This window comes from Siniperca chuatsi, linkage group LG15, assembly GCF_020085105.1.
Source record: "Siniperca chuatsi isolate FFG_IHB_CAS linkage group LG15, ASM2008510v1, whole genome shotgun sequence".
NCBI classification, from domain to species: Eukaryota; Metazoa; Chordata; class Actinopteri; order Centrarchiformes; family Sinipercidae; genus Siniperca; species Siniperca chuatsi.
Window position 1 is genome coordinate 23,763,664 of NC_058056.1, and position 12,425 is coordinate 23,776,088.

The 12,425-nt window shown below is 37.9% G+C and overlaps 1 protein-coding gene across 1 annotated transcript in view; it reads right to left on the reverse strand.

Annotated features, from left to right (window-relative positions):
- The window catches only part of galnt16 (UDP-N-acetyl-alpha-D-galactosamine:polypeptide N-acetylgalactosaminyltransferase 16), a 40,878-nt gene extending 29,161 nt beyond the window's left edge, over positions 1-11,717 (reverse strand). Inside the window, 3 exon segments of the mRNA XM_044166775.1 lie at positions 428-548; positions 551-608; positions 11,325-11,717. Of these exon segments, the coding sequence (XP_044022710.1) occupies positions 428-548; positions 551-608; positions 11,325-11,525 (380 nt within the window). The 5' untranslated portion in view covers positions 11,526-11,717.
- Positions 11,718-12,425: the final 708 nt, after the last annotated feature.

A 12,425-nucleotide genomic window follows, 5' to 3' on the forward strand; every position in this document is an offset into this window, starting at 1 on the left:
TCTATTATTCTGTTTTGCTTATGACTCCCTGATATTATTATTTTATTTCTCAGTATTAACTCTAAAAGAGCATGCACACTCAGCCAATCTATCCTGCCTTTATAAATACAGTAAGTAGCAGTGCTTGCAATAAATCACTTAAGTCACTTAAAGCAAACAATAATAGTCACTTAAAAATTGTAAATCTTTGTAAGTTTATCAGGTAGTGTTTTTTAATCATATATGGTTATCATAATATGAAATTATTTGGAGCAACTCCATCCACTAAGGAAGCCCACAAGATGTAGTTGAAAGCTTCGGAAACAACAACAAAGTAACCTCCAACCTCCAGCAACTTCCAATCCATGTGCAGCTCAAGCAAGAGTACTCTATTAGTAATTGGTAATCTACTTGTGCAGATCAAAGCAGAGGCGTTAACACTGCTCACCTGTAATGTCGGGTGTCTCTGATGGCTCGCTCGCTGCCCAGTCGGTCGCTCTCCTGCAGGTTGAAGGCGTGGTCTCTGTACGGGTCGTCTCCCGGCTTCAGCTGCTTCCCGGCCAGGTAGGCTTCTCATCGAGGCCGCCCAGCAGCTGGTTCTGCTGCTCTGCCCGCGGGGGCTGGGTCACCTGCAGAGGACACGACAAGGTGTGTTTACATGTTCACATCAGCCAGAAAAACAAGGATAAACTTTAAATCAACATCTAAGTAAAATAAAATCAAGTCAAATATGTTGTTCATAAAAATAGACAGCATTTCATTTTCTAAATTCCACTGAAGGTTTTGAATAAATTTCACAGACCTTTTGGCCAAAAATCTTTCTCAGTATATAAACGACAAACTAAACCTTTGACTGAGGTAGAAGCAGAAATATTGTTCAAACATGATGTTTGATGAAACTGTTGTGCTACATGTTTGCTACATGTAGCTACGGCCTATGCTTGAGACTGAAAGTTCATTTTTGATTTTGGAAACAGCAGTTGACGAAACAATCTCACCACAAGGTCCCTGTAGTAGCTGTTCTGGAGTTTTTGATCACATCCCATGATCTTCCTCAGCAAATGGAGTTTGCCCACTTGTCATGAAATTGTAAGTCTTCAAATTTCCATTTTTCTGAACACAACAGGAAATTCTCATCCATGTTGGCTTAAAAATTGAGATTGAGGCTTATACTGTATATTTTAATAGGACTGCATCTAATGATTATTTTCATCATTGATTAATCTCTTGATTTTTTTTTTATGAAACGTTTGGGCTATAAAAAGTCAGAAAATAGTGAGAAATGCCCATCAGATTTTCCAAGAGCCCAAGGTGACGTCTTCAAAGTGCTTGTTTTGTTTGACTAACAATCCAAAACCTAAAGAACTGCAGACTGTGAGATGTGGTTGAAAGCCCTGGAAAAAGATAGTAAGTGGACCTTGAGTTAAGATTTTTTTTGCCAAACTGCTGAAGCTGAAACAATTAATTGATTAGTCAATTGAGCAAAAATTAATCTGCAACTATGATAATTGATTAATCTTTCAAGTCATTTTTAAAGTAAAAATGTAATACACTCTCTGGTTCCAGCTTCTCAAACAGGATATTTAGTTGCTTTTCTTTGTTTTATACTTTCTTATTCTTTGGGGGGGTTGGACGTTTTATTGGACCAAACAAGCAATGTGAAGATGTCACCTTCGACTCTGGGAACTTGTGATGGGCATTGTCACTATTTTCTGACAATTTGGGGTTCAGTGTCTTGTCCAACGACATTTTAACATGTGGACAGGAGGAGCTGGGAATCGAAAAAACCAACCTTGAGAATAATGGACGACTCGCTCTACCTTCTGCAGCAACAGCAGATTAACCAATAAACTGTTCCACCTCTTTATTCAGGCAATGTCTGAAAAGTCTGTGGTGCTGTATTGCAATCCTGCTGCAACGCTGCTCATCTGAGAATTAAACCTTGCTCTTATATTGCACTCACTTTTACGCAAGTCTGAAGAAAAGTATCAGCCAAATGATTAAAATGTAAATGTTACTTTCTTATTCAGGTCACCATGTCAGTGCTAACACTGCACGATGGGAGGTCACTCATCAAATCAGAATACACAGTCTATAAATCCTCAGTAATTAATGGGTTTCCCCTCGCAAAGAGCTTTGACATTCGCTGGAACAGGTGAGTCGGAGGTTTAAACAGCCAATGAATACATAAAAGCAGATGAGGAAATAGCCCTCATTACAGAGAAGCAACAGCTGGACAGATGGGAAAGAGAAAATTAAAAGAAAGGTTGAAGCTTTGTCCTGTGCTGCTTTATTAAAGGTTGGTGTAGCTGGAGGATTTAGAAAAAGCTCCTGACAAGGTTCAGGCGAGAGTGACCTCATTTTCTGTCTCTCCAGAGAGGCAGCCAGAAAGTTTCAAGGATTCACACACAAACATGTCCGCAGTACAAAGCTACAGAGAAAGTACTGTAGATGAATTTTGATACCATTGTGTTATCTTCACAGACTAAAGCTCTAAAAACCCACTGCACACAACAAAAACAACAGACAAACAAAGCTAGCGTCTGGAAGGTGGACCAGGTGGAGCGTTTAGCAGGTAAAGAGTCAGATGTTTCCCTCAGAAGTTGGCAGTGGTGGAATGTAACTAAGTACATTTAGTCAAGTACAAATTTGAGGTACTTGTACTTTACGTGACTATTTTTCTTACATTTCATGGTTCAAGCTTCACAAATGTGAAGATTTGCTGCTTTTCCTTTTAATTATTTTAATTTATTTTTAATAATATTGAGGTTTGGACTGTTGGTTGAACAAAACAAGCATTGTGAAGGTTGGGCTCTGGGAAATCATGATGCCATTTCTCATTATTTTCAGAATTTTTACAAACTAAACAATCGATTAATTGAGAAAATAATCAGCAGATTAATCCATAGTGAAAATAATCATTAGTTGCAGTCCTATACAAAATAGTTAATACTTTATACATTTTCCTGATTATACTTATATCGTTTTACTTAGTGTGGTATTACTTTCAAGTACTTTTACTTAAGTAAAGGATCTGAATATTTCCTCTACCACTGGGGGTTGGTGGAGTGCAAAACAGAGCTAAAAGAGAGTGAATATTGGACTTGATTTAATCAGGTAGCCAGAAACACAACTCCAAATGAATGCTAATGTTACTCTGTGTCTGTTAGATGCTTGGAGTGGCCCAGAAATCAGTTTACATTGGCCTGGTGAGTAGCTGACAACAAACATTTACTGTCTATTTCTGCGGTGAGGAGGTTAAGAGATGCTTTTGTTCATGAACAAAAAGGCTATTTTATCTCAGTGTTAGCAAACGTAAAACACAAGCTAGTAACGTTAACGTTAGATACATTAGCTCCTGCACTTTAACCTGAGCTCTTTGGGCTCATTAACACAAACTTCCTACCAAGATGGCGACGACCAATTTCTCACAGCTGGGCAGAAACAATGGACTTAGGTTGTAAAAGGTATGGCCAAACGTAAGCTAATATATATTGTTCATACCTTATATATAATATAACAGGTATAAACGAGATAGCCTAACAACGGCATAGCAACAGACTACCCATAATGCAACACTTTCTTAATGTGACAGGCACACAAAGCCCACCTGTATTGACCATGCCCCCTTTTTTCTTGGTCCTCTCTAGATGGTAACCCTGGAAACTCTGGTGAAATTTAGGTTTAGACAATAAAACTACTTTTTTTAGGTTTAGGAATGTGCTGTGTGTAATAGTGAAACTAACAATATATTATATATTGAAATCTTTAAACATAAACTTAAAACCTACCTCTTCAGCCTGGCTTTTGATTAGGAATGGTTTATAGACATTATTTATTTTATTCACTTGTTTTATTGTATTTATGCTGTAAAATGTTATTCTATTTTATTTTATCTGCTATGTTATTATTAATAATATTATGTTTTTTATCCCTCTTATCGATTGTATTTGTTTTTATTTTGTTTTGTCTTTTTAATATATTTTATCTAGTTTTTAGTTAGCTTTTATCTAATTATTTTATTATTGTAGCTTTTAAATCTATTTTATTGTATTTCATTGTCATTATTTTTATCTTTGTTTTGTCTGTGAAGCACTCTGAACTGCACTAACCTGCTATACAAATAAAGTTTGATCGATTGATTGATATAAGAAATATTGTATTAGCACAAGTTTTGAATGGCCCCACTCACGCAACTTCTGTTATGATATCATATTGTTATAAACACATAATAAAACACAAATACCAACACATCCAGACCGGTCACCATGACTAATATAACAGTAACATGGCCAGTTGATCCCAGTGCTGTGTGGGAGAACTGATCTAATTAGTGCCGCTATGTAAATAGCGATCGATGTTTGTCAGACTGCTGTAGAAGAAAGTCTCTCATTTTTTCCAGCTCTGACAGTCCTTCATGCTGTATGTTATATTATAAAACTGGTCAGATATTTGCTAAAATTCTTATTGTACTGTATGATAGGTGCTAGAGAAATAAAATTAACATACTTACTCACCAACACCCTGCGCCAACCGTTTTAACAGCAGCTGCTTGTTCTAACGTTTAAGGTCTGAATATGAATTGGGAATATAACATATGAAGAAGAACTACACTGTCACAATTCAATTCAATGCACTTTTAAAATAAGGCTTTTTATCTGGTTATTTTATGCTGCATTGTAAAGCACTTTTTAATCTTGTTTTGGAATGTGCACATATAAAGTTTATTATAAACACAATTATATAATTATTATTTTACTGTATTTACTTAACTTTATTTAAAATAAAAAAGGGAACTGTATAAATAGAGTTGCTACAGTTCCTGTGCGGCTTTGGTTGAATTAACCAACGGATCAATTATACTGTTCTCTACCTCATCTAATATAACATGCATTTATACATAAGGTTGGCACAAACATCTTCATGGCGTCATTCTATGTGTCTGTAAGTCTCTGCATACTGCCTACAGTTAAACCCAAAGAGAAAGGCTAAGACATCAGTTGAGAGCATGTGAAGTCATCTAAGCGTGTTTCCCTGAGTATATAATTTTCAACATTGTCGACGCACTTCTCTGTTGTCCATCAAATCATCTGTAAAATGATGACCAAGATGTTACTTACTTCAAGAGCATCTCCACTTAAGTACAATTAAGAAATACAATCCTCTCTACATCTAATTACTAATTAGATGAGAGAGATGTCTAACTACTCTTCCGCATGCAAAAATTGCTTAATTATAATGTTTAATTACCAAAAACACAACTCACTCACAGCAGAACTCTACATTAGTTAGTTACATCGGTTACATGAAAAGAATGAGATACAGCTCCTCCGAATCTAACTTATGTGTATGTATATCACACGTATGGTGTGAAAGGCAATACCCCAGTTTTCTGAGCTGATTTTCAGGCACTCCTCTAACACTCATTCAGTTTCAAGAAACACACAAACATGTTGGAATTAAGACTATAACTATGATTTCTTTTAGAGCAGAGATGCACATTTCTGTGCTCCTTTTAAAGCCATTTTCATTATCATATGTGAAGATCAACCATTAACTTGTTTATTAGCATTTTCCAAATCAGCTACAGGCCTATATTTATATTTATATTACTGCTATGCATTTAAGCAGTTTTTTCTGACAGGAACCAAGAGCACTAAGATGACAGAGTCCGGCCATTAAGTAGAAAGCCTTTAACACAAGTGGCAAGAAGAGGAAGTGTTTGATAAGTATATGTGATTAGTTCCTCTCATCTAGCTTCACATCATCGTCAACAGTAAACACAGTGAAACAAGTCATTTCTTCCACCATAACCTAAATTTCATTGGAGCCACTCACACCAGCAATATTAGATGGCAAAGAGGTTTTACTGTTATTCATAGTTAAGACCTCTTTCCAAACACTTGTATCTTACATCCCTTGGTAATCCGCAAGTATCATCATAGCTAAATATTAAAAGCTACAAAAATGGTACTCTGAGGATAATAAGACAAAAATAACAGAAGGCACTTCGAGGCTCGGTCCACTGAATTAAATATGAAGCTCGTCTGGAAGATGAACATGTCTGCTGTCTCTTTCAAGCCGAGTTATAAGACTCAGCAAATCACATACAAGTCAAATCTGCCTGATGGGCTTAAGATGAAGCGCTGCTGTGGCTCTGAGTCTGTGATCACAGATGACGGTGTCCCACAGAGGACACGCAGCATATTGATCATGTTGTGGTGATGAGTTGGGTTTGAGTCCTATTCATGATCTATTTACATGTCATCCAAGCAAGGAACTACTTTGTTCTTCTTCATCAATCCAGCTGGTTATTGTTTTTCCTAAAAACATGTTTTTGCTAATTTACCAGCCACAAATGTACAGACTTAATATGTCATGCCATAGTTACTGTATTACTGTTTGCAAGGTTTTCAATGTTCTGTTTTTTTGTTTGGCAAACCAAAAGCTAACAGGGATTCATATGACACAAACGCGTAAACAAGTTAAATTATAAAACTGTATTACATGTAGGCCTATGTTGTATGTTATGGTAACAGTACATTTCAAAAGTATTGAAACTTCAAAAATATTGACGAACACTCCTCAACAGCTCAAAACTGAAATTATATATTTTTAGGATTCTCTTTTACAACAAACTAAACTTCAAACCATTTTGTTTCAGTGGTTCCAAACCATTTTTGCTTGTGACTCCTTATTACAAGGCCATGCCTACTTGTGACCTCCCATCACAGTTCAATCAAAGGGTGATTTTCTTTTCTCAGACTGTTTCATTTGAATATTTTTTATGGGCCTGAAGAAATAAAACATTCCAGCATTTCACAATAAAAAGGCAAAGATTAGAGAGCAGAAATTCAGCAGAAATGATCTGGCTACAACTTAGATTCATCTCAGGTCCCCTTGTGGAGGTCCCGCCGCCCTGGTTGGGAACCATGGTTTTATCTGACTATCAACAAGTTATCTCAAAAACTTTTGAACATATTTTCTTGGAATTTGGCAGACAGTTAAGCTATGAGCTAAAGATTACTAGATGTTGGTAGTGATCTGGATGAAGATTTCCATTGAAGAATATTACTTTATCTATATTCAGCGGTGAAAAGAAAGTATTGTGCAATTGTGAAGAATGTGTACTTTCCTTTAGTATTTCTATTTGATGCTACTTTACTTCTACTTTTACACTATTTCTTTTTTATTCTACTACATTTATGTGACATCTGTTGTTACTGGTTACATGTGAAATATAGGATCACTTTATAAAATATGATGAATTGTTATAAATTTAACTACCCAACAGTATTTACAGTTAAACATAGCTCCCCCTTGACCAGCGTTAAAACACGGCTCACACGTTAATGCATTAATTATGATAATATGTAACAGTATATCACTCTAAAGGGGCCATTCTAAGATATATAAAGCTAGATAAACAAAGATGAACTTAGATATGAGTAGTTTAAGAACATTTTGATGACAATACTTTGTGAGTACTTGTTTATAACTTGCACTGTCATTTTTATTTCCCTGTTTTATCTGTTTTATTCTATTTTCACTTATTTTTATATTCTATTTTATTTTACTCTTTTAAATCCTATTTGAATGTGTTTTTTTATGTTGTCTTGAGTTTCTTTTCTTAATGCATAATGTATGTAAAGCACTACTTGTTGAAAGGTGTTATACAAAAAAATTGCCTAAATGCAGGACTTTCTGGAGTATGTTTACATTGTGATATTGCTACTTGTACTTATGTTAAAGGATATGAATAATTCTTCCACCACTTATTCTATTTTCCAAACTAATGGACATGGAGGCTTGATGCCAAAGAAATATTATTTATATATATTATTATTATATTATATTATTTATTTATATTATTATTATTTATTATAATATATTTGAAGATGAAAAACAAAATGTAAAAACAGACTTAAATCAAAGCTTAAATGACAAAAAGGGATGATGTCTTTGGGTACCAGAACCTTCCCAAACTGTGCAGATTTAATGGAGTTTTAATACCTTCAAGTTTTGTATGTATTACTGTAATGGAAAATGTAGCTAATCCTAGTTCAGGCAAGATTGTTAACAGCACATTTAACCCAGTTCTCTTGTGAAGTGTTTATATGGTCGCATGTCAAATCAAAAAATTGTTGCCGAGTTAGTCAGAAAAAAGTACCAAATGGTCTAAAGTCTGAGCACTTAAACCAGCAGTCACAGCCTACGATCTGAGTACTGACAACTACTTAATATAAAATAATAGATAAGTTGTATAACCTTTATGGTAAGTTGTATTTGTGCTGGAAAAACTTGACCACACATATGAAAACACGTGGGAGTGGTAACATCAAGTAAAAGCTGAGGATAATGACAAACTGATTAGCTGGATGTGGATCTGAGGTCAGATGTTTACAACATGTCCAGTGCTGATGCTGAGAGCCATGACAGCAGATGTGCAGGTCAGAGAGACTGCTGATTACTGCGAATGTTACAATAAAGAGTTAGACTGACAACAGTGTTCACACACACTCATGTTACTGTAGAAAGAGACTGAAAAGTGGTGCTGGGAAATTAGACCACTCAGCAGAGGAAATGAAGAGAAAAAAGTGGAGCCAGTGCAAACAGATTTCACAGATGATGTCATTAGTGAATCAAATGCTGCTAATGAACGGGTTTAGGAGAAAAGAGAAGAGCAAGAGAGGGGGGAGAAAATGGGGAGGGAGGAAAGGATATAAGGAAAGCAATGAATGAAAAAATAAAAAGAGAGAGAAGGGAGGGAGGGAGGGACAAAACAATAAAAGAAAGAAAGTAAGCAATGATGTAAGAAAGAAAGAAAAGGAAATAATGAAGGAAGGGACAAAGGAGGGAAAGAAAGACAGAAATAAGAAGGGAGGACAGAAGGAAAAAGAAGAAAGAATAAAGGAAAGACAGAATGATGAAATAAAGAAAGAGAAAATGAGGAAAGAGAGAAGGATTGACAGAATGAAAAATGGAAAAAGAATATTAATAGAAGGAAGGAGAGAACGACAGAGGATAGAGGATAAAATAAAGACAAAAAGGAGGGAAGGAAGGAAGAAGAGAATAAAAGAAAGGGAAAGAATGAGGGAAGGACAGTAAGAACGAATGAAGGAAAGAAAGACCCCTTCAGTGGAGCCCTTCTTTCTGTACCAGCCTCCTCTTGTTGAACTGTAGGACCCTGTGATGCCGAGCTGGCAGCCTGTGAGCTCCAGGTCAGATTACCAGAACAAACTACAGGAACTGAGGAAATCTCAGTTTGGTGAGAAAGGTGAACGACCCTGCCGGGCAACTCCAAAGTGTACAGTTCAAAGAACGATCTGATTAGAAGTTTGTGGTTCATCAGCAGTTTACAGCATCGGCCTGTAAACAGTTCTGGAGAGATGATATATGTCTCTTTTTACTACAATCAGATACTCCGATTATTCAAAGTGCTTCCATATTTGTTTGCAGGCATCTTCTGATCATCACCATATTCTTGGCCTGCATTCATACACTGATGCAAACCACAGTTTCCTCTTTTTTTATACATGAGGAGACTGCTTAAAAACGCGTGCAAGCATGAATGCCACAACAGCTCCACTGTTTGGCATTTGCCCTTAAATGATTAAATCTTGTGAACAGGGTTTTAATGATTCTGCTGCTGCCGGAGTGAAACATCCTGACATGTTGGCACACATCCTCGGCCACAGCTGAGACAATTTTATTGGGTTAGTAAATTGTGAAAGAGGCTCCAGTGTGCTGTATTTCCTCAACAGCCCCTGTCTCCTAAAAATACAATTGGATATACATGTTTAATTGATTTGTCTGTCAGCTTGGTTGTGGAGAGGTGGATCGCAGTAATTCAGCAAAGAACTGATTTATGTTTTCACCCTAAAAATCTCATTTTCTCATAGAACTGTAACTGGAGTTACACTTTTACATTCAATGAATCTCTCTGTCTCACAGATTATGAATATGAGGATTTGATGCTTTGTTTGTCACATATGACAACAAACTTATCATACATTTCAGTTTTGTACCAATGGATGAATAAAACAAGCACATTGCCTTGACCTGTGGGACCTTATAACAGGCTTTTTTCACTATTTTCTGACATTTCATAGACAAAATGATTAATTGATGAATCAAGAAAATGATCAGCAGATGAATTGTTAATCAAATATAATCATTAGTTGCAGCCGTAGTTTATGCTAAGGCTCCAACTAACTATTATTTTCATTATCAGTTATTCTGTTAATACAGTCAATTTACCGTTTAGATTCATTTCGTTTCCAAAGCCTGAGTGACATCTTCATATTGCTTGTTTTGTCCGACCAACTGTCCAAAACTCAAACATATTCACTGACAGTGATATAAAACAGCTGAAAAGCAGCTGGAAACACACCAAAAATGGCATTCTTGCTTGTTAAAGGCCTTTAATTACTGTTGATCAATTGTTTGCCTATAGACAAATCAATTATGTGCAGCATTAGAGTCATATTCACGTTGTCCCTGGTTAAAGGACTAAAAGCACAAGCTACAGGTCTTGTATGTTTTTACACTTAATGCATCAGTAAACCCTGCAGCCAAGTAGACGAGATCTCCTAATCTGAGCTGGCATGGACCCAGCTACAGTCCCAGCATACACTGTTCAGACTGTGTTGCAACCTGGAGAGGTTACTGCACGCCAAGCCTGACGACCACCACACCTTCAGTTACAGTATTTACCAGAGGTTATTTTCTCTTCTCCGCCCTGGCGCAGGCAACAGCAGGCGAATACAGACCTGACCTGACTGAAATAGGCATTGAATGACAGACTTAAGTGCAGGGCCGATAGAGCAAAAGATGCCTCCTCTTGTGCCCTGTCCGAGCTGAAAGCCCTTGTTTTTCACCTCACATGTACAATCCAAGAAAGGTCTCAGCATAATATGGTTTACGGGGCGTTTGCGCACGACGCACAGGACTTATGGAAAGCCTCTTACGTGTACTTGAGATTCTCTCAGGCTCGGGGAATTCACGGAAAACATCGACAAACATTGGCAGGCAGCTGATTCTACAGTCTGTAGAATAATGCTAATGGTATGGCTGCACGGGAGGAGGTTGGAGATGGTTATGATGCGTGTTAAAGCCACACATGTCCGTCAAAGCAACATATTCCTGCTGTGACACCCAGCTGTGCATTGTCACCACCACCTCCACCACCACCATCCTCATCACCCCAGGTTTCACACACACACATGCACATCAACATGCAGCACACACTCTCCTGCAGCTCGGCGCCTCCAGCGACAGCGCCGTGCGCAGCGCCGCTCTCCTTTCCCCTTTCTCTTTACCCCCCCACAGCCGCGCTCACTCACTATCAGCGGGATGGTCCTGTCGTCCCGGTGGATCTCCAGTCGACCGGAGACCACCTTCTGCCCATGGCCCCTGCCGCGGGTCTGCGATGCCGACGACGACGGCGACGACTGGGGCTTGTTGTCCTGCCACAGGTAATAAAACGTCCCCAAGATCCACGCAACGGTCAGAATCGCGATGGCGTTGGCCCGTATCCTGCGCATGGTGAGCCCATATGGAGGGCTCCGGAGGCGAGCCCGGCTGGTTCAGGACCGTCCTCGGCAGAAGGTGCAGCCTCCCCGCTGGTGATGGGTTGAGTCGCAGCAGACAGACAGTCTCTATCTCTCCTCGAACAGGCTCTTCGCTGCCTCTCTGCTGGGATTTGCGCACTGAAAGAGCCACGGTCCTAGCGCCGAGTCATATCACCCCCTACACACACACACACACACACACAAATTTACACACTTACACATCATCCATCCACTGGCTACAATGAGGAGAGGAGGTCCAAGCTGCATCTAGCAGCTGAGGGCCTAATTTCAGCCACATATAGATGCAGATCGAGGGGGAGGACTGTCGAAACCACCAAATTTTAGGAATTTTTACTTGTAAAATCATTGAATCGATCATCAGCATAGTTCATTTTCTGTCATCGACTTATCAATTATTAGACTAATTGTTGCAGCTGTAGAACAGAGGTTCCCATATACCAATGGATATGTGTGATTTGTTGTTTTTTAAAGGGTCCGTTCACATAAATTACAAAAAATCTTGTTTCTCACTTACTTGAAGTACTGTCGTATCCAAGCACATATTTTTGGTTTGGTTTTATTTGCCCGGTTTTTGACATATCTGTTTCTGAGATTTCTGCTTCCACTTCATTACAATGGAAGTGAATGGAATTTAATTTGTGGGGCTCAACGTTTTCAAAAATGACATGTAAAAATTCAACAGCAGCATCTTCCACCAGAAACAGTGTTACCCTGGACAATCCTCGGGCCTCAATTTTAATAGGAACTATTTCATTTGTATATAGTAGTTTCAAAGAAAACTGAAATTAAACTCTGGAAAAATTTAACTAAATCAACCTGCATGGCTAGATATCACTATAGGTAAATGAGAAA